This window comes from Electrona antarctica, assembly GCF_951216825.1.
Source record: "Electrona antarctica genome assembly, chromosome: 15".
NCBI lineage: Eukaryota > Metazoa > Chordata > Actinopteri > Myctophiformes > Myctophidae > Electrona > Electrona antarctica.
The window spans coordinates 31,128,957-31,153,056 of record NC_136796.1 but is presented as its reverse complement, the minus strand read 5'-3'; the positions used below and the strand labels follow the sequence as shown (position 1 = coordinate 31,153,056).

At 44.8% G+C, this 24,100-nt stretch overlaps 1 protein-coding gene across 1 annotated transcript in view; it reads left to right on the top strand.

Annotated features, from left to right (window-relative positions):
- Positions 1-24,100, top strand: part of csmd2 (CUB and Sushi multiple domains 2) — a gene marked incomplete at its 3' end in the record, with an annotated part of 248,131 nt that overhangs the window by 76,938 nt on the left and 147,093 nt on the right. The window contains exons 19-24 of the mRNA XM_079522057.1: positions 2,632-2,834; positions 3,215-3,406; positions 4,638-4,776; positions 5,403-5,590; positions 18,719-18,913; positions 21,131-21,247. Of these exons, the coding sequence (XP_079378183.1) occupies positions 2,632-2,834; positions 3,215-3,406; positions 4,638-4,776; positions 5,403-5,590; positions 18,719-18,913; positions 21,131-21,247 (1,034 nt within the window). The remainder of the gene's footprint in view (positions 1-2,631; positions 2,835-3,214; positions 3,407-4,637; positions 4,777-5,402; positions 5,591-18,718; positions 18,914-21,130; positions 21,248-24,100) is intronic.

Below are 24,100 nucleotides of genomic sequence, written 5' to 3'. Positions count from 1 at the left end.
AAAATTGGAAATACTCCAGTAAAGTAAAAATTCCTCAAAGTTGTACAGTACTTAAAGGACCACTTCACCACTTTTCAACATATCTTCATATAATAGGTCCTCACTAATAATCATGAAAAAATTGTGCAATTTATTTCTACTTGGTCTGTGTCTCATAGGAGGGCTGTGGGCAGTTCCATTGACATCATCGATGGGGAATACAAGCTAATAGAAACTACAGGCTTTCTAGTCCTGAAAAGTTGCAATGCAAAAATGGAAGCCATCACTCTCACGATAATGAAAATCTAAATATTTTTGTAAAGAAATCTTGTTTTAAAAAAAATCTGCCTAATGATGATGTCACTGGAAGACGGTTTCTAAACTGCCCACAGCCGTCCTATGAGACACAGACTGAGTAGAAAAAAATCGTGCCATTTTTTCATGATTATTAGTGAGGACCTATTATATGAAGATAGGTTGAAAAGTGGTGTAGTGGTCCTTTAAGTAAATGTACTTAGTTACATTCCACCACTGCGTATAGAGGCACCATGAGGCAGCGCCCGGTCACCCATAACGTGTGTAATGGTCCACCTGTCTGCTATTTCCACCTGACCACCAGCGCTCTCTGCGGTCAGACAGGTCACTGTTGTGTGTCTCCTTGTCTATGCACATTCCCAAAATACACCAGTCAATGTGGTGTCTTGTCAATGTGTTGTCCTGTTGTGCAATGTTAACTGCATTTGGATAGTGGTTTCCTCTGCAAGGGGGAGTATATGGCACTACTGTGGAAATATACCAAATAAAATACAAAATATCAAGTTTCAAAAATATAAGAAAGGCATTTTTTTTCTCCAGCACAGTCGGTATTAAATATTATTTTGGCATAGATACAGTTATGTGTCAGCCTTTATCAGCCTCCACCTCAATAGACGTTTTGGTATAACTCATTTAATTATTGTTAGTTTAACTATAGCCTACATGACATTTCCTTTCAGAGTAAACGTTTCTTATCTATAGTAATTGTGAATAATTAATTGTATTGTTGGCATTTTCTTTTGAAGGATTCACTTTGACAAGAATTGGTGCATCTTGTTTTAGGATTTTGGGAACGAGGGTGGAATGTTTGATGGGAGGGTTGGCTGCTCGCAGCCCCAACAGATTGTGCTCCTTTGCAGGAAGGCATGATGTATGAATATATTATATTATGTCAAGGAAGGGGTGATTATACTGTAACCGTTGATATGTTCACTGAATGTTTGCCCCAAAATTGGCACACCAAGGTCTTCAAACTGGGGGCAACTGGGGTGAATTCCGGGCATGCACCCTTTTATCCTTCATGTTCAAATTAAAAGCTCCAGAACTGGGACAAAATATGGTTTCTCGGCATGGAATGTGTCCAAATGGATGCATGAACCAATTTCGTATATGCTTTGAATATGTTAAACATGGCTCCAGAATTGGCACAAGTTTAACATATTTTAACCCATTTTGGGCGGGAACCCCTTTTGGTGTTAGCATTGTTATGCTTTAGCTATTGAAAAATAGCAGATCTACAAGCTTGTAGGTCTGCTATTTTTGAAAAATCGAAGAACGACTGACATAGAAACATAGCTTTTTCAGAAAACTGTCAGGATGTAGAAGACATTTTTAGAATCTGATCTCAGGTCAAAATGGGTTAAACATGGCTCCAGAATTGGCACATGTTTAACATATTTTCAGTAACTCTCCCAGACTGTGCTGTAAGTGAAACCCGCTCAGAATGTTGCTCCAAAACGTCTAAATGGGGACCCTGCAGTCTGCTGTTGACAGATGCTGCTCTTATAGTGAGTGGTGAATGCCAACAATAATTGAATAGCGTCGGCTTCCCATCTGTTGTAGGAATATCATATTTAGGTCCCTCATTGTTATTTTCCTGCCATGGAAACATTAAGATTTATTTATTTATGTATTTATTATGGACACATGCATTGTGTGTGTGTGTGTGTGTGTGTGTGTGTGTGTGTGTGTGTGTGTGTGTGTGACGTGTGACGTGTGTGTGTGTGTGTGTGTGTGTGTGGGTGTGGGTGGTTGGGTGGGGTGGGGTGGTTGTGAACATGTGTGCATGCGCGTGTGTGCGTGTGTGCGCGGGTGTGTGCATGCGCGGGTGCGTGCGTACTCAATTTGACAGTTCTCTACTGGACCACCAGCCAGGCAAGCAGACAGCTGTCTAAGCCTGGATACATATTCTGACAGCATCATCATCATCCTGATGTCTAGACCGAAAGCCATAACAAAAAAAAGAAAAATGAAAACATAATGCAGAAGAGAAGCCTGGACTTGGCTGACATTGCGGATCGACCATTAAACCTTCTATATCTCTGCTCCCCTTAATACATTCTATAACAATATCCCATTCTCTCCATTTTACTTCCCCTCACAGACTCATTTGTCTATCTGACTCACTCACGATAAGAAAACTTCCATTACATTTTGAACCGTATCCTTCTTTTGTAACTCTGCCGGTTTCCTTCTTAACTTGCAGTTATCCGTCATCTGAGCTCCTTTCAACCTAAAAATTGTCCTTCGTTGCTTATCTGTCTTTGTATCCCCATCCCCCCCCCCCCCTTCCCACCCTGTCCCACCCCCCCTCTCTCTCCGTGCGCGCCCACGCAGCCTCCACTTCCTGGTGTTCCACACGGAGGAGGTGCACGACGTCCTGCGGATTTGGGACGGCCCGCAGGAGGGAGGCGTCCCGCTGAGGGAGCTGAGCGGCTCGGCGCTGCCGCCGGACGCCCACAGCACCTTCAACACCGTCAGCCTCCAGTTCACCACCGACTTCTTCACCAGCAAGCAAGGCTTCGCCATGCAGTTCTCTGGTGAGAGGGAGAGGGAGGGTGTGTGTGTGTGTGTGTGTGTGTGTGTGTGTGTGTGTGTGTGTGTGTGTGTGTGTGTGTGTGTGTGTGTGTGTGTGTGTGTGTGTGTGTGTGTGTGTGTGTGTGTGTGTGTGTGTGTGTGTGTGTGTGTGTGTGTGTGTGTGTGTGTGTGTGTGCGCGCGTGTGCGTGTGCGCGTGCGACGTGCGTGCATGTGTGTGTGAGTGGGCGCACGTGTTCATAGTGCTTGTATACACAGGGTGTGGGTCTACACAGACAATGACAGAGAGATAGACACTTCTGAACTTTGAGTGTACAGCTCTCACACAAACACAGTCATACAGTTCAATTGCCGTGACCACTATGCTCCTACTTCTGTGTGTAGTGTCCACGGCGACCTCCTGCAACGACCCGGGCTTGCCCGCCAACGGCACGCGCAGCGGCGACAGCCGGGAGCCCGGCGACCCCGTGCTCTTCCAGTGCGACCCCGGCTATGTGCTGCAGGGGGCCAGCAAGATCACCTGCACCGAGATCAACAGCCGATTCTTCTGGCAGCCGGACCCTCCGACCTGCACAGGTAAGCACAAACAAACGCCCACATCCCATAGTTCACGCAGACATGCTCTGCTCGAGAATACCGTCTGCAGCAACGTTAAGCTGATTATTGTCAATGACTGATGTTTGCCTGCATGTCATGACATCATAACATAACATGGCAAGGTATCATTCATAATGGAATTTCTGCTTCTCTGCTTAAATATGATCGTGGAATGTTATAGAATACTAAAAGCAGCATTATCTGATTAGGTGCTGATTAGGTACTGCACGACGGTGTCCCCGTTTAATGCAGCCTCGAGACTTCTGCCATTTGCCTGAAAGAATAGGAAAGCATTGTAAACATGGCTTATATTCCCAGACACGGCCATTTTATAGAGTCCTGAAGTGAATCTTAAGTGGCTTGCCCAATTGGCCTGACCCCTAGACATCATCTGAGCTCACATCGACAGACACAGAGATCTGATTAGCCCCCATCTCAATAACACAGCCTCCATCAGACAGACCGCAGCTCTCCGCCCGTCCGCCGTTGTCCTTTTGTTCGTCGTAGGACTACGATCGCATTAACTTTGTGCTCTGGAAAACGACACAAAGTCATTAACAGTCGCAATTAAGGTGCCATAATTAGCTGCCTTGTTCAATCAGTGCTTGGCTTAATTGGTTTAATAGCTGCCGTGGAAAACACAAGTGGAGGCCGTGGGCAGACCAGGTGAGGACCTGTTGACCGCTGTGTCAACAGGCATGAGTTAATTGTGTCTCAATATAGGATCTCCTGCATTCACTGATTCTGAATCTAAACTGTCTTTTGAGAGTGTCAGCATAGCATTTCATGCATTTGCTCCGATGAAGGATTAAGCCAGTGGTTCTCAGACAGACTTCCTCATTTCATAACTCTGACAGTATACAAATGGAACCAAATGAACCCGTGGGGGAGTCCGACACCTAATAGACTAAAAGTCTGCTACAATCCGGTGTCTGAACCCATTTTTACACGTAAACCCCAGCCTCCCTATTTGGGGGCAAACATCCGGCGAGAATAGCAGATCCACAAGCTCATGTGTCGTGATTCGTGAAGATCTGCTATTTTTGGCAAATATATTTAGAGGAAGATGCAGAGGTGGGGAAAAGGAGCAGGCCTAGTCGATCCAGCTATGACGATACATTGGGTTTAAGTGGTTTAACAGTTGAATGAACTCTCCAGATGTGATTTTTTTTATCCGTGTTATTAATGCCATTTTGTCCTCTGTGGGTAGCTCCATGTGGAGGGAACCTGACAGGACCCAGTGGCCTGATCCTATCTCCTGAGTACCCTGAGCCTTACCCCCATGGCAGGGAGTGTGACTGGACTGTCACCGTCACGCCAGACTATGTCATCGCTCTCAACTTCAACCAGTAAGCTCTGCTCATGACGCACACACACACACACACACACAGTGCACTCTGCTCATGACGCACACACACACACACACACACACACACACACACACACACACACACACACACACACACAGTGCACTCAGACTCCATACCGCATTGCACTTAACCCATTCAGGCCTGACGTCGAAATTAAAAAAAAAAAGTTTTCTAAATCATGACAATTTTCGGAAAGATTTGAGGCACATTTTAACGATTTTTCAAAAATAGCAGACCTACAAGTTCATAGCGCGCCACTCGGTGGCGCGCTATGAGCTTGTAGATCTGCTATTTTTCAATAGCTAAATTATAACATAATGTTTAAAACGCTAACGCTAACGTGACATGGATGCGTTCCAGGTCTCAATGGATTAAAACCTATAATCAGATTACAGGCTGTTATGGCAATAAGCAATACAAAAAGAGATTAGCGAATGTAACCGCTTATAGATGCCCCCTAGCGCACACAAAAACGATCAGTTTACTTACTTCCAAATTGTGCCAATTTGAAGTGTTTTGCAAAGCAATTACTGTACTTCTCATCTCACCCAGGCTTAGATATTTTCCAAGCACCTATTCTCTGTATTATTACAATTTTTTCATAGGTTCAGCCTGGAACCCAGTTACGACTTTTTACACATCTACGACGGGCCCGACTCTCTCAGCCCCCTGCTGGGTAGTTTCTATGGCACGGACGTTCCCAGTCGCATCGAGAGCAGCCTCAACACGCTCTTCCTGGCCTTCCGCAGCGACGCGTCGCTCAGCAGCAATGGATTTGTGCTGCAGTACACAGGTACAGTACATGGCGTGTGCACCGCAAGGCATGGTTTATGTTCAGTATAGCACAGGGGTGGGAACTTTGAAGCTTATGTTTTATCTTTTTGCTATTTTTGAATTGGAATCTTGAAAAGTTTTATTTAATTTCAAATGCATTTAGTTATACTTATGTTAACTTTATGAACTTAATTAGGAAATACATTGGATATAAAAAAAAGACAATACAATTGTAATACATATAATAATCATGTTTGCATGTTTGGAATTGTAACAGCTTAAATCAATAATATATCAGTATTCCGATATTAAAATGCGGGCAGCATTTAGTGAAGGTGGCCATTTGGCCCCCGGCCACTGTTGTCCACGTATGGTTTAGCAAGCCAAATGGAAATTACTACCATAAAGTGGAGGTCTGGATTGGCCTGTGTGTGCGCGTGCGCTCCTGTGTATGTGTGTGTGAGTGCGTGCGTGCGTGCGTGCGTGCGTGCGTGCGTGCGTGCGTGCGTGCGTGCGTGCGTGCGTGCGTGCATGCATGCGTGTGTGATGCATGACCTTTTGCATGTGGAAGAGACAATTCATGTCTCTCTAAACTCTCCCTCCGGTGGTGTGGGAATGTGCTGCTTATCGACCTTATGTGCTTTGTTCCCCTTTTTAACTTTGTCTCGTTTCAAGTCCAATATGAGTGAGATTAGCAGTGTGCAAACTGCTTCAGAGACACCGCAGGCTCCCTCCGCTGTGTCGTCTCGATCACAACCCTCCCATTTGCACCACGGCTTCCCTGAGTGTAATTACACTGAGCTGTGCCTTCACAAGTGTCTGACTAGAAAAGAACATAATGAAACACCCAGAACGTGCACATATATTATCACGCAATCAGAAACACGCACCAAAGTTGATTCTTCATTCTTTAAAGATGGTGTGTCGTGAATTTTGAGTGGTGCAACCACTCCTATAGACAGCTATGTGTGTGGCTGTGTCACAACAAAGTGTGCAACCAACATGCCATCACTGACCGTGGCATGTTGGTTTAGAGAGGGCCAGGGGCGTGGCATGTTGGTTTAGAGAGGGCCAGGGGCGTGGCATGTTGGTTTAGAGAGGGCCTGGGGGACAGTCATGTTGGTTTAGAGAGGGCCAGGGGGACAGTCATGTTGGTTTAGAGAGGGCCAGGGGGACAGTCATGTTGGTTTAGAGAGGGCCAGGGGGACAGTCATGTTGGTTTAGAGAGGGCCAGGGGGACAGTCATGTTGGGTTAGAGAGGGCCAGGGGCGTGGCATGTTGGTTTAGAGAGGGCCAGGGGGACAGTCATGTTGGGTTAGAGAGGGCCTGGGGGACAGTCATGTTGGGTTAGAGAGGGCCAGGGGGACAGTCATGTTGGTTTACAGAGAGCCAGGGGGACAGTCATGTTGGTTTAGAGAGGGCCAGGGGACAGTCATGTTGGTTTAGAGAGGGCCTGGGGGACAGTCATGTTGGGTTAGAGAGGGCCAGGGGGACAGTCATGTTGGTTTACAGAGAGCCAGGGGGACAGTCATGTTGGTTTAGAGAGGGCCAGGGGACAGTCATGTTGGTTTAGAGAGGGCCAGGGGGACAGTCATGTTGGTTTAGAGAGGGCCAGGGGACAGTCATGTTGGTTTAGAGAGGGCCAGGGGACAGTCATGTTGGTTTAGAGAGGGCCAGGGGGACAGTCATGTTGGTTTAGAGAGGGCCAGGGGGACAGTCATGTTGGTTTAGAGAGGGCCAGGGGGACAGTCATGTTGGTTTAGAGAGGGCCTGGGGGACAGTCATGTTGGGTTAGAGAGGGCCTGGGGGACAGTCATGTTGGTTTAGAGAGGGCCAGGGGGACAGTCATGTTGGTTTAGAGAGGGCCAGGGGGACAGTCATGTTGGTTTAGAGAGGGCCAGGGGGACAGTCATGTTGGGTTAGAGAGGGCCAGGGGGACAGTCATGTTGGTTTAGAGAGGGCCAGGGGACAGTCATGTTGGTTTAGAGAGGGCCAGGGGGACAGTCATGTTGGTTTAGAGAGGGCCAGGGGGACAGTCATGTTGGTTTAGAGAGGGCCAGGGGGACAGTCATGTTGGTTTAGAGAGGGCCAGGGGGACAGTCATGTTGGTTTAGAGAGGGCCAGGGGGACAGTCATGTTGGTTTAGAGAGGGCCAGGGGGACAGTCATGTTGGTTTAGAGAGGGCCAGGGGGACAGTCATGTTGATTTAGAGAGGGCCAGGGGCGTGGCATGTTGGTTTAGAGAGGGCCAGGGGGACAGTCATGTTGGTTTAGAGAGGGCCAGGGGGACAGTCATGTTGGTTTAGAGAGGGCCAGGGGCGTGGCATGTTGGTTTAGAGAGGGCCCGGGGGACAGTCATGTTGGTTTATGGAGGGCCAGGGGGACAGTCATGTTGGTTTAGAGAGGGCCAGGGGGACAGTCATGTTGGTTTAGAGAGGGCCAGGGGGACAGTCATGTTGGTTTATGGAGGGCCAGGGGGACAGTCATGTTGGTTTAGAGAGGGCCAGGGGGACAGTCATGTTGGTTTAGAGAGGGCCAGGGGCGTGGCATGTTGGTTTAGAGAGGGCCAGGGGGACAGTCATGTTGGTTTAGAGAGGGCCAGGGGACAGTCATGTTGGTTTAGAGAGGGACAGTCATGATGGTTTAGAGAGGGCCCGGGGGACAGACATGTTGGTTTAGAGAGGGCCCGGGGGACAGACATGTTGGTTTAGAGAGGGCCCGGGGGACAGTCATGTTGGTTTAGAGAGGGCCCGGGGGACAGACATGTTGGTTTAGAGAGGGCCAGGGGGGCAGTCATGTTGGTTTAGAGAGGGCCAGGGGGACAGTCATGTTGGTTTAGAGAGGGCCAGGGGGACAGTCATGTTGGTTTAGAGAGGGCCAGAGGGACAGTCATGTTGGTTTAGAGAGGGCCAGGGGGACAGTCATGTTGGTTTAGAGAGGGACAGTCATGTTGGTTTAGAGAGGGCCAGGGGGACAGTCATGTTGGTTTAGAGAGGGCCAGGGGGGCAGTCATGTTGGTTTAGAGAGGGCCAGGGGGACAGTCATGTTGGTTTAGAGAGGGCCAGGGGGACAGTCATGTTGGTTTAGAGAGGGCCAGGGGGACAGTCATGTTGGTTTAGAGAGGGCCAGGGGGACAGTCATGTTGGTTTAGAGAGGGCCAGGGGACAGTCATGTTGGTTTAGAGAGGGCCAGGGGGACAGTCATGTTGGTTTAGAGAGGGCCAGGGGGACAGTCATGTTGGTTAGAGAGGGCCAGGGGGACAGTCATGTTGGTTTAGAGAGGGCCAGAGGGACAGTCATGTTGGTTTAGAGAGGGCCAGGGGGCCAGTCATGTTGGTTTAGAGAGGGCCAGGGGGACAGTCATGTTGGTTTAGAGAGGGCCAGGGGGACAGTCATGTTGGTTCGGAGAGGGCCAGCGGGACAGTCATGTTGGTTTAGAGAGGGCCAGGGGGACAGTCATGTTGGTTTAGAGAGGGCCAGGGGGACAGTGAATTAGTTACTGATGTGCAAGGTAGACTATGCTCCCCACCTATAGCCTGGTGCTCCACCTCCAGCGAAAATAGCTTCTGAGTCAAGACTTATACGCATTGTTCAAATTAAAGCTGGTGCACCGCACAGTGTAATTTACGTATCTCCAAATCACTAAATATTTACACAAGCCCTTAGGCAGCACTATAACTTCTACTTAGAATGGCAGATCACTTTGACGGCATCAACAAACTGATTGAATATAACAAACGACTACAACATCGCCAACGGCAATTACGAGATAACTCAAATCCACCATGTATTGTAGGGCAGTGTGTGTTGGGTTGCACTAGCCCCATCTGCGATTCACACATGCTATGACACATGGAACAAATGCACGGAGTATACCGGTAGGTCTATGCAAGGAGCACAGTATCGAAGCTGTGATGCTCCTGTCTCCATCTTAAAGAGATAGAGAGAGGGGAACGGGAGTCTGTGCGTGCGTGCGTGCATGTGTGTGCTACGTGCGCACGTACGTGCGTGAAAAAACATTAAAGTAGTTTAATGTTTGCACTTCATTAAAGCATGTAAGTGAATAGAGTGCTCCAAGTTTGCCTTTGGATTCAGTCATTAAGCAGTACTTGTTCATATTGGTGTTTTAGTAGGCTGCATCTCTCTGTTTATTCCAGTGTTCATTGGAGGGGATGACTCACGTCAATGTATGCAACTATACAACTTTAAGAACAGTCTGTATGCAATACGGGCAAAGTTCTGCTATAATTTTTCTTAGCACAAATGACAAAATAACTAGCTAGTAAGCCTTTATTAGAGACTTTACACCAATTAGTACTGAACTCACGTTTAAGCCTACACTGGTGTAATAGTGGTCTGCGAACAGGTTGCATGATTATTAGTATTAGCCCTGAAACATGACTGAAGCCAGTTTTACGCGATCACTACATTTACAGTGAAAATGTCTACATAAACATTCAGATTTAAAATATAAAGTACTCACCACGTGTGACACGGGTGTTAGAAATGTTCTGGGACAGCGATTAGCGTTGCTGCATTCCGCGTTGTTTAATAATAGGCATTTTTATCCAAGCGCCCAGGCTATTTTTCTCAAACGGGGTGCGTTCGGAAAACTCAGAGTTGCACACCGAGAGCGCACTCGCCTATTAGTTTGTAGTGGCAGTGCGCTCAGCGTGCCTATATCGAACACACCCAGTGTTTCAGAGTGCAACACTCGTCCCGACCGATAGGGGCGCGTAGTTGAAAGCCTACGGCAAAAAAAACCAGCTTGGATAAAAATGCCTTTTATTAAACAACGTGGAATGCAGCAGTGCTAATCGCTGTACAAGCTAATTTCTAACACCCGTGGCCCACGTGGTGCGTACTTTATATTTGAAATATGCATGTTTATGTACACGTTTTCACTGTAAATGTAGCGATCGCGTAAAACAGGCGGGAGTTAAGCCATGACGCTCGAGAGGTACGAGCGTCATGTGAACCATGGCTAGACGAGTTTAAGGAATCTGTGTTTCCTTGTGTGTTGGGCTTAAAAGAACATTCCCATATATTGCCTGTTGTAGTGTCACGTGATCCGTTAAAGCCGTAATTCTGCTAACAGACATTTTATATTTAACTATTAGACACGAGAATAGTGCCTAAATCTCCCCGAATCTCAGAGCTACAATTAGATTAATTGTAAGATGTCAAACGTTTACCTGACCCAGATTGACCCCTCCCTCGCTGCCCGCTCCTTGCTGTTTCCTCACTTCTTGGCTCATGAGCAAATCATTAGTTCTACATAAGCAGTTCGACCTCTTCGGGAACCTATATGGAATATAGCCCAGTCCATTTGCAGACTGTACACAAATGGGGTGAAAAGCACTAGTGTTTTTTCACTAACACGTTCTAACCGCAAGCCACCCCTTAACTCATTTCCCACAATATTAAGTGCAGTGTGTGATACTGTAGGGCCAATCTGGCTGAGCAGATGGACCCAGCGTGTGCCTCAGCAAAAACTCCCTCTCTCTGCTTCCAATTCTCTACACTAATGAACCGTAACCAAATAATACATAAATTACTGCCTCCGTTTCAGGCAAACAACACGACGTTAAGGCATGTTTTGGCTGTGGTTTTGGCTTCATTTGGAGAGAGAACAGTGGGCTGACGAGTTGGCCTGGCTCGTGTTTGGTCAGCCCGCCTGCCACTAAAATATCCATTTTGAAAGCTGTTGCTGTCAGCCCTTCTAAAGTAATGTCTCTCTCTCTCTCTCTCTCTCTCTCTCTCTCTCTCTCTCTCTCTCTCTCTCTCTCTCTCTCTCTCTCTCTGCTCTCTCTCTCTCTCTCTAACCATGTCTGATTAGATTCTATAGGGACGTGTGGACTGGAAGTCACTGATAAAAAAACCAAAACAGCTTTTATATGATCATGTTTATGCTGAGATTTGGTATCTGGCACATATGGAAAGATGCAGAAACAACATTGCATGCACATGCATTCTCTCACTTTGCTTATCTATCTGTCTGTCTGTCTGCACATTATCACACTCTAGGATCTTTTTCTTCTTTCACATTGCATTTTCACAAACGGAACGGGTGACACCTGTCACACAAACTGCTTAAGTAACACTGGGCGAGCCAGGTTAAATCCTGTGACGAACCTCCTTGCTATTATACTGTCTATATGTCTGTATTTTGGTGCCAGCTATAACCACCCCCAAAATAGTTTTTTTGTATCCATGCTTCCCCTTAAAATGTGTGGAGTGCCCCAAGGTTATTTTGTTATTTCTTCACTTTTATGTAAAGCACATTGTTTTATTCCTGTTGCAGATTTCATCTTCATTCTTTCAGTTTTATGTAAAGCATGAGGTTATTGTTTTGTTTTGTTTTGTTGCTGATTAGTTTGTTTTTTTCTTTTTCTCTTTTAGTTTTATGCAAAGCACTTTGTGACCTTGTTTAATAAATAGAGGTATTATTTTGTAGTATTATATAAAGCTCTGCCTCTTTAACAGAAGAAAGGGAGAGGTCACACCCAGATGAATGGCACGTAAACTACTGTAAGACTCAAACTGATGTTTCAATTTCTCCTTTTAGCAAAATATTCCCAAGCTAAGGAGTAGCCTACTGTACTGTTACGGTAGGAGGCTGGGAGCATTGAATAAAACCTATAGGTTGTATCCTTGCCTAAGTGTCTAGACTAAGAAGTTCACGGTAGTTATACTGTCACAATATGACATGTGACCACTTATGTTATCGTTACACACCCGTGTGAAGTAAGTGGTGCAACTCCGTGTGGCGGTCCCTGGGGGGGTCGCCCAGGGGGCCGGGCCGGTTCCCGCGAGCCGCCCTGCGTCTGAAACGGTTGAGAAATTACAGAGTTACCATGTGGGGGTCCCCAGGGGGTCCCTGTACTGTACTGTACTGTCACTGTACTGTACTGTACTGTTACACCCGAAATCATCATATATACAGTTTGTGTGTGTGTGTGTGTGTGTGTGTGTGTGTGTGTGTGTGTGTGTGTGTGTGTGTGTGTGTGTGTGTGTGTGTGTGTGTGTGTGTGTGTGTGTGTGTGTGTGTGTGTGTGTGTGTGTGTGTGTGTGTGTGTGGCTGTGGCTGTGGCTGTGGCTGTGCGTGTGTTAGGCTGCGCAACAGTGACACTTGGTTGTGAAAACAAACCAAACGCTATTTTCATGCTCAGGCAGACCCAGCCAGGGACCCACATAGCTCCTTAATGAAGTGGTTGCACCACTTAGAAATAGAAAAAGAAAGGTTAGATTAAGCTTCACTTGCATTATCTTTTAACTTTAAAGTGATAGCATTATAGTCATCTTCTGCAAAATGGACAACAAAGTGAATACAAAAATAAATCAATGTCTGGACCAGTAGGCATTCAAGGTCTTGATTTTGAAGATAGACTGACGTCCAAATCTATACTCTCTAAAAACAAGTTGCTCATCACTCACAGTATCCAGTGGATTTTCTCTGTCCCAAGAATGTGTCTTGGCACACAAGATGTGTCTTGGCATCTCCTCCTACTCTTCAATCACCCCCAATTCAGTCATTGTTTTATCTTCCACTCATTATTTCATCTCTTTAAGAGACTAATATGAGTCCTTTAAACTTTTCTGAGGAAAATGGTTTCCAAGGACCTTCCAGCAACACATTAGGGAAAACCTAAAGTAGCTAAGTAGGGGAAACGCTTTGAGATCAAAGCCATATGCCCTATCCAATATCCTAAGGAAATCCTTATGGTGATTTTATGCAACTCACTTTTAAGTTTTAAGGCATTTAAGGGCAACCATTGAATAAATGGTTTTGTGCAACCCGAGCACTGACCTGCCTTGGCTTGTGGAGACAGACAGACAGACAGACAGACAGACAGACAGACAGACAGACAGACAGACAGACAGACAGACAGACAGACAGACACGCAGACAGACAGACAGACAGACAGACAGACAGACAGACAGACAGCAGACCTTGTGCCCAGCACTTCTGCCCAACCGTGAAGGATGACATCCAACATCCACTATGATCAACAACAGGGCCTTGTCATTCTGCAGAGGTTGTGCAGGGCACACGTTCAGCATATCATATACCACAGCCACCGAGCTCGGAAGCCCACCTTGCTGAATTTGGACAATTTGGTGGCAGTGCAGTTTGTACAGTATATGCTATTTTCTTTGGAGTTGCTAAACATAAAGATTTTTTTTTCCCTTTTTTCTTTTTCATTTAATTCCATTTTATGTTGTGAGTTGAAAGGGAGGTATTTTATAACAACTTAAGCACATGAATCCTAGCATCCCTCCCTATTCTGGGCATTATAATAAGAGGCCAATATAGCAGATCAGTCAGCAGAAATAGCCAATACAAGGTCACACAGCATGACGTGTTGTGAGCTTTGTGTAAGGACCTACCCAAAATAGGGATGCCAGGTTGAAAAAGTGCTTAATAATAATACGTATGCTGTTTTGCTGCCAGGCTGAATTGCCCGGAGCGCTTGGCCAACAGTACGTTTTTTGAGATGTGAGGGATACTAAATTGGATAGGGTTGCTTTCATGTGGACATCTTCTACCTGACAACAGCATGTGGTGCTCGATTTGTCAAGACATTGCTCTCGTGACCTCAAGGGTGGTGATTGATATGTCAGAGTGTGCGTGCGCACGCGCGTGTGCGTGCGTGTGTGTGTGTTATCTGTAAGGAATAGAGAGCTGGCGTGTGCTGTGCTGTGCATTGTCTTCTCTAGTTGACTGCACAGTGGAAGTCTTGTGTGACGGACAGGTGTGTGCAGTCAGCAGACCTTGGGCCGGAGCAATGTCACTCTCAATCAGCTGCCTGTCTGTCCGTGCTGCCATACATACAATACACTGGCTCCTAACAGCACATACACTACCTCCATACATTCACTACGATACAGTACACTGGCTCCTAACAGCACATACACTACCGCCATACATTCACTACCATACATACACTACACTGGCTCCTAACAGCACATACACTACCTCCATACATTCACTACCATACAGTCCACTGGCTCCTAACAGCACATACACTACCTCCATACATTCACTACCATACACTACACTGGCTCCTAACAGCACATACACTACCTCCATACATTCACTACCATACAATACACTGGCTCCTAACAGCACATACACTACCTCCATACATTCACTACCATACACTACACTGGCTCCTAACAGCACATACACTACCTCCATACATTCACTACCATACATACAGTACACTGGCTCCTAACAGCACATACACTACCTCCATACATTCACTACCATACAGAACACTGGCTCCTAACAGCACATACACTGCCTCCATACATTCACTACCATACATTACACTGGCTCTTAACAGCACATACACTACCTCCATACATTCACTACCATACAGAACACTGGCTCCTAACAGCACATACACTACCTCCATACATTCACTACCATACATTACACTGGCTCTTAACAGCACATACACTACCTCCATACATTCACTACCATACATACAGTACACTGGCTCCTAACAGCACATACACTACCTCCATACATTCACTACCATACAGTACACTGGCTCCTAACAGCACATACACTACCTCCATACATTCACTACCATATCGTTGCTGTCGGGAGGAAACATCTTAACTCTTTAATTTTTTAGGTTTTTTGCATAAAAATTTGTGCTATTGAACATATGTTTTGAAAATATTGAACCAATGAAAAGTAGTAAAAAAGCGCTGCGTGGGAGTCGGGGACAAAACCTCTTAACTCCATTGGACCCTCAAACAGTCTGCTAAACTCAACCACCTCTCCTGCTCTCATGCAAGTACTGTAATTGACAATATATAAAGTCACAACACCAACTTTGATGATTAGCATTGTTTTAAAAATTGAAGGTTTTCTTCATTTCCTGAAAAATATATATTAACAATTTCCTGAAAAATGAACATTTTGGAGTTATGTGGTTTCTTCCCACCAGCAGAGATATGCACTGCGTCCTGAAGCCCAAACCACGCTACAGTACCTTCATACAGTAGACCAGTGGTTTGCAAGCCTTTTCATATCGGTTATTTATTCAGCAGTCGAGCCACGGCCCCACCATTTGACCCCACTCACCATTCAGACCTAAAACCTTGAATATTTTGTTGCCAATGGATACAATTTTGTCCACAATTCCATACAAAATAACAATTATTCTGCATTCTCTTAATTGTGTAGACTTCTTATAAATTAAGTAATGCGGAGGAAGGAAGATCTATGTACTGTATATCCTGTTTACTAAATGCAGAATGTGTCTACAGTTAATGTACTGCACATAGCCTAATACAGCAACAGCAGAAAATCATGTTAATTTATATACCATAACCTCTATATTGTTTGTATGTGGTTTTCTACACTTGGCTTGAGTTTAATGTTTCATAGATATTTAATTTGTGTAAATGTATGTATATTGTCATTATTCACTGTATTCTTAACATCAAATATGCATATGGTCCTTCCGTCCTTCTGAAAGGTTACAGATACAAACCTTACGTGTCCGCATGGTGCAAACGTGCAAAGTATAGCAATGCTGCTTGGCTGCGTTCTGAACATATCTAGTCTAGTGTACTTTCAGAACGGGAGTATAGATAACACATTAATGCAGCAACCTGCAGTATAGATAACACATTCATGTAGCAGCCTGCAGTATAGATAACACATTAATGCAGCAACCTGCAGTATAGATAACACATTCATGTAGCAACCTGCAGTATAGATAACACATTCATGTAGCAACCTGCAGTATAGATAACACATTCATGTAGCAGCCTGCAGTATAGATAACACATTAATGCAGCAACCTGCAGTATAGATAACACATTCATGTAGCAACCTGCAGTATAGATAACACATTCATGTAGCAACCTGCAGTATAGATAACACATTAATGCAGCAACCTGCAGTATAGATAACACATTCATGTAGCAACCTGCAGTATAGATAACACATTCATGTAGCAACCTGCAGTATAGATAACACATTCATGTAGCAACCTGCAGTATAGATAACACATTCAACCTGCAGTATAGATAACACATTCATGCAGCAACCTGCAGTATAGATAACACATTCATGCTGCAACCTGCAGTATAGATAACACATTCATGCTGCAACCTGCAGTATAGATAACACATTCATGCAGCAACCTGCAGTATAGATAACACATTCATGCTGCAACCTGCAGTATAGATAACACATTCATGCAGCAACCTGCAGTATAGATAACACATTCATGCTGCAACCTGCAGTATAGATAACACATTCATGCTGCAACCTGCAGTATAGATAACACATTCATGCTGCAACCTGCAGTATAGATAACACATTCATGCAGCAACCTGCAGTATAGATAACACATTCATGCTGCAACCTGCAGTATAGATAACACATTCATGCTGCAACCTGCAGTATAGATAACACATTCATGCTGCAACCTGCAGTATAGATAACACATTCATGATGCAACCTGCAGTATAGATAACACATTCATGATGCAACCTGCAGTATAGATAACACATTCATGATGCAACCTGCAGTATAGATAACACATTCATGATGCAACCTGCAGTATAGATAACACATTCAACCTGCAGTATAGATAACACATTCAACCTGCAGTATAGATAACACATTCATGCAGCAACCTGCAGTATAGATAACACATTCATGCAGCAACCTGCAGTATAGATAACACATTCATGTAGCAACCTGCAGTATAGATAACACATTCATGTAGCAACCTGCAGTATAGATAACACATTCAACCTGCAGTATAGATAACACATTCATGATGCAACCTGCAGTATAGATAACACATTCATGCAGCAACCTGCAGTATAGATAACACATTCAACCTGCAGTATAGATAACACATTCATGATGCAACCTGCAGTATAGATAACACATTCATGCAGCAACCTGCAGTATAGATAACACATTCAACCTGCAGCATAGATAACACATTCATGTAGCAACCTGCAGTATAGATAACACATTCATGTAGCAACCTGCAGTATAGATAACACATTCAACCTGCAGTATAGATAACACATTCATGTAGCAACCTGCAGTATAGATAACACATTCATGTAGCAACCTGCAGTATAGATAACACATTCATGCTGCAACCTGCAGTATAGATAACACATTCATGCTGCAACCTGCAGTATAGATAACACATTCATGCAGCAACCTGCAGTATAGATAACACATTCATGTAGCAACCTGCAGTATAGATAACACATTCATGCAGCAACCTGCAGTATAGATAACACATTCATGCAGCAACCTGCAGTATAGATAACACATTCATGTAGCAACCTGCAGTATAGATAACACATTCATGCAGCAACCTGCAGTATAGATAACACATTCATGCAGCAACCTGCAGTATAGATAACACATTCATGTAGCAACCTGCAGTATAGATAACACATTCATGATGCAACCTGCAGTATAGATAACACATTCAACCTGCAGTATAGATAACACATTCATGTAGCAACCTGCAGTATAGATAACACATTCATGATGCAACCTGCAGTATAGATAACACATTCAACCTGCAGTATAGATAACACATTCATGATGCAACCTGCAGTATAGATAACACATTCAACCTGCAGTATAGATAACACATTCATGATGCAACCTGCAGTATAGATAACACATTCAACCTGCAGTATAGATAACACATTCATGATGCAACCTGCAGTATAGATAACACATTCAACCTGCAGTATAGATAACACATTCATGATGCAACCTGCAGTATAGATAACACATTCAACCTGCAGTATAGATTACACATTCATGCAGCAACCTGCACCAAAAGACAAACTCCTGATTATGTGGAAACATACCTGGTGGCAACTAAGATAGTGATTGGCAGATGGAGGAAAGCTCATACTGAGTGATGGGCAGGTAGGAAGGGACGGAGGACGCAGTGAGGGAAGGACAGGGGGAAAAAAAGAAAAGTGGAAAGAATGGAACCGTCACAGTGTGCACGCACGCACGCACGCACGCACGCACGCACACACAAACGGAACGAAGCATGGGAAAAGCAAAGTGTATTCAATCATCACCTCCGCTGATGTTCCATTGTGTTTACCTTTCCCACACAGAGAACCCCAGGGAGTCTTGCTTCGAGCCCGGGGCGGTGCGGAACGGCACTCGGGTGGGCGCCGACCTCAAGCTGGGCTCCACCGTCACCTACTACTGCGACAGCGGGTACACGCTGGAGGGGGACCCCACCCTCACGTGCATCATGGGGGGAGACAGCAAGCCCAGCTGGAACAAGGCCAAGCCCATCTGCATTGGTAAACACTGACATCTGGAGACGGAACGGAGCAAAAGACAAACAGGAGCCGAGGCAATAGATGAAGCGCGCGCGGGAGTTAAAACCCCACTTCTAATCATGTGCATCTTGGAATCCACATTTGGAACAGTCGCTCCAATGTCTCGGACTCGGGATATTTCCGTACACACATACAGTTGGGTTCCATCGATATTGTCCCTTATCATTTGACCCATTTAGGCCTGACCTCAAAATTTAAAAAAAATCTTCTAAATCCTCCAGTTTTCTGAAATACATATTTTCACGATTTTTCAAAAATAGCAGACCTACAAGCTCATAGCGCGCCACTCGGTGGCGCGCTATGAGCTTGTAGATCTGCTATTTTTCAATAGCTAAATTATAACATAATGTTTAAAACACCAAAAGGGGTTCCCGCCCAGAATGGGTTAACTGTCCTTTTGCGCAGATCACGCAAACCTCAGCAAAAAAAAAAGGACAATATCGATGGCCTCCAACTGTACGCGCAGAAAAACACTGAGAAACACAGGAATGCATTCCCGAACAGCAGCAGATCAGGAACGTACGTCTGTTAAATCCGGCACAAACACGATTTTAAACCGCTGTGTTGTGTAAAATAGACCGTTTCACCCGATTCTGAATGGCAATGCTATGTGACAGCGTCCCGGGGCCATCCGGTGCTACATTAAAGAGGGAGGTCACAGATAGAGCTTTTCCAAAACCGTCACATATGGCGGACATTAAACCTCGGAAGCAGTGAACTACTAACTGAACTACTAAGTAGCATTTGGTAATATCTGCCCGCTGGTGACGTGGTGCGGTTGATGCAACGATGCTACAGTATTAAACTCTACAGTTTTATACTCGTCGTTGTAGTTTCCAGGCACAAGCAACAATGGGCATATGCAAATTGAGCTGTGACGTTATCATTTCTCCAAATCTCTGTTGTCTACAAATCTCTGTTGTCTATACGTTGGGGTTGTCTACCCCAACGTATACCGGTAGGTGCGTTTTGCAAAATATCCATGCTAGTGTGGATAGATCTGGATAGAGTGGTCTTCATGTCATCAGTCATCTCTGACATACAGTAAGTTGTAGATGATCAACCTCTATGATATGACTCAAACTGTGGGCAAAAACAACTTTAGTTATACAAACGTTTTATTTATATATGGAGGTACTTATTTTTGCCGCTGATTGGTCCAATGATTTGAAAGATTAGCTCCGGACACACAGACACACACACATTGACACTGACCTTCTTATAGACCGCTAGCTTCCTGCTGAGTCCTACAGAATCACACCACACTTTTCTTTATAGAGCAGCTAGCTTATACAAGCTTGTAGATGAGCTATTGTGAGTGTGACACCATGTGACACATGTTAACACGTGTGATTAATTGAGGACTCATGATCGCTGCACAGAAGTAATTCATGCATGCGTTGGTTTAGTACTATAAAAATCTTTAATTTAACCAATACTATCCTTGCTGGACTCACCTTGACTGTACAGACACATGCATGATTAGTCACGAAATACTTACACATGCATACACTGTACGTTTGATGGAAAATAGCTCGCTGGCACGCACGCACGCACGCACGCACGCACGCACGCACGCACGCACGCACGCACGCACGCACGCACGCACGCACACACGCACGCACGCACGCACGCACAGAGAGAGAGACCAGTTTGTAGGGCCTTGAGCAGAGGAGAAGATGCAGGCCGTGTCTCTGCAGGGTAAACGCAGAGGGACACTTGGAAAACATTGCAATTTCACTCTGGAAAACACCAGGGACGTCTTGCAACAAACCCCAATCAGACAAGAAAAGTAATTTAAGAGTGACTGAAACAGCGAGGAGAGAGGAGACAGTAAAAAATAAATGGAATCTTACACTCTTTGCTTCATCCTTCCCCTCTGTGTCTCTCTCTCCCTCTCTCACACACGCGCAAGCAAACAAACACACACACACACACACACACACACACACACACACACACACACACACACACACACACACACACACACACACACACACACTACTTTAATGTTGGTAATCCTTTTTGGGGTTAATGTTGCTGAATTGTTGTCCTTATAATACTATAATATTTGTCTTTGTCTGTCTCTGTTTCTCTCTGTTTATCTCTCTCTCTCTCTCTCTCTCTCTCTGACTCTCTTTCTCTCCGTTTCTCTCTGTCTCTCTCACTCTCTCTCAGCCCCTTGCGGTGGACAGTATTCAAGCTTGGAGGGTGTCGTCCTGTCTCCTGGTTACCCCGGCAACTACAGCAGTGCGCGCACCTGCCTGTACACTGTGGTGGTGCCAAAGGACTACGGTAAGCCGGAGTGTACAAACACAAAACGTTACATGGCTTGGACGGACAGATACGTGGGTGAAAAGGTGATCTTTGACATTAGCCAATCGGTAGTCCGCTTGGAACCCTGGCTCATTAATGATGTCATTGGGAAGGCTGTAAATCATTTCAAGCTACTGTAGGTGTGACAGTTTTTAATGACGCTAAGTGGCGTACACGTGTTAAAAATCGTGTTAAATAAGGCCTGACGGAAGTCGGTTGAAATATTTTGGAAACTCTCCAGCTGTCGTGTAACTTCTACCGTACAGTGATTGAAAGTGCTCTTACCTTTCTCTTTTATGTCATGCTCCACGCAACGATCGTGTTGTTGAGACGGCAAACAAAATCACCGGTTTTATAGAGCTTCCTTCTAGTAGCTCTCGTGCTGTGAGAGAATCGTCAGGAAAGCTGATAGGATCACTCAGGATGAAAATCATCCAGACATCGAGTACATTACTGCTCTGCCCTGTAGCAGATGTTGCCACTCCATCCATGTATGCACCAGTGGGTATAAAGAGATAGCTTATTTCCATCATAGGTGAGACCACGGAAGCAGAGCTAAAGTGAAGGTTTCTTGCACACAAGGAATGTGTCCATTTTTATCTTGTCTACTACGTGCTTGTACTGTATCGTGTGTTTTCTCTTCTTGCGTCAGAGCCATCCGCATTTGTATTAAATGATGCCGTTTCGAATGTGGGCATTTAGCAGATGCAAGTTGTGGGATAGTAAATGTTCCCTAGTCAGGAAACGAGGTACAGTAACTGTGCATATAAGTAGCGTGCAAAGAATACAATGTATTAGTGCCTCAAAAAACTAGGATACCTCAAATCTGTGCATGTAAAGCAGCCAACTAACCAAGACAGAAAAAAAGAAATTCGCTAGGCAGCTTGATTGTCAAAAGGAAATACCTGGAGAATGAATTGAAAGTGTATTTGTTCATGTCTCATTGTCAGTGAGTGGGTGGATAATCCCACTCACTGCACGGAGCTGATTCAATTAACACCCCGAACGCCCGGGGTTATTTAATCCATTAAATCATAGCGCCCAGAGATTTATAGCAGTGGAGAACATTTAGCGACGGACCGGATGTTATCCTGGATGTGGCTGAAGTAGCTAGATGTAGCCCAAACACTCTAGAGGCGATCGACAACAACAGGAGGTATGATTCATTCTATCGTGACAAGCGACGGGACCGCGGTGGGCCGTCTAACACATAATCTTTTCTTAGAATTGGACGGAATGATTTAGATCAAGAGTTATTCACGTTTTAAGATTTTCCATCTCGTCGGCTAAACAGGGGGGGGGGGACATTTTCGATGACGTCCCACTGTTGCGCAACATCGAATGTTGCGCAACAGACGCTCCCAGCCTGTGGAGCGACGCGATCAGTTTTGATATTTATAATTCTCCGTCCTTTTGATCAATCTCCGTCTTGAGCGCTGGGCGTTACTAATTGATAGAGCGGAGAACTCCGTCCTGTGCGCTCAGGGTGTTAAGCAAGGTACTGTATAGATCCAAGATGTATATGATGAGGGTCCCTTGGCAACCACAGGCTTAATGAAGAAGAGGCGGATTGCATATTTTCCTGATTAAGGTGCAAATGAAATGGTTTTTGCACATTTAACAATGCCTTCATCACTGTGAAGCATCCACCTTTATGTGTCATCGGTCATCTCTTTGCAGAGGGGAGGAGAGATGAGAATAAGTAAAGCAGAGCTTTTCTTTTCTTTCTTTTTTTCACCCAGAGACTGGTGTGTATGGGAAGCAACTCTTACAAAAGGACTTTGCCGCACCGCACACTTCACTTGTAATTAAAGTGTGTGAAGTATATATTTAAATTATTACAAAGTGTGAGGCCCTTTTTTATACTTCCATACGGGCAGTGAGTCACTCACAGCAGCATGGAGTTCTTTCATCTGCACTCTCTAAGTGCAATATGTTGTTTTAGTTTCACTTCCACCTCAAATTATTTATTACAGAGGAGGTCTATTCTCACTATATTATTGACCGGGCCTTTTTTGTTTGTCTGTCTAAACACAAACACGCATGCACATACGCGCGCGCGCACACACACACACACACACACACACACACACACACACACACACACACACACACACACACACACACACACACACACACGCGCACACACACACACACACACACACACACGCACGCACACACACACACACACACCAAGAAATAATTGCTGTCTGGAAGCTGCAGAGACACAAACATTTCATTGCGTTCTGGCATTTCCATCTTAAAGGTCATATCTGGCTTTCTTCCAATGTGTACTTCCCTATATTCGTGGATGAGCAAATATATGAGACTCACATGAACACACATGTAGCGTAAATACAGTACAAAACCACAGGCAGTTGGTGCACTTACTGTACACTGTAAAATCAGGGTGTTAATTGTACAAATGGAACCAAATGCAAGGGTTGATTTAGTTATATTATAACCTACACCCTTGGAGTTAAATTAACACTCAGAACTTTGCTGTGTGTGTGTGTGTGTACTCTCCAAACTGACATTAATGTCTCTCTCGCTCACTCGCTCCCTCTCAATTAATTACATTAAAATGTTGAATTCAATATTTCTTTATTGGCATGACAGTCATGTCTGCATTCCTTACAATGGTGCCAAAGCTGGTAACAATGACATCTCTAGTAAAAAATAAAAACAATTAAGATAAATGCAAATAAAAAGGTAGAATATTTGTACAATATGAATAGCAAAAGTATCTCTCTCTCTCTCTCTCTCTCTCTCTCTCTCTCTCTCTCTCTCTGTGTGCTGATTGTCGCTCTGGAGTGTCTCATTCTCAGTGAC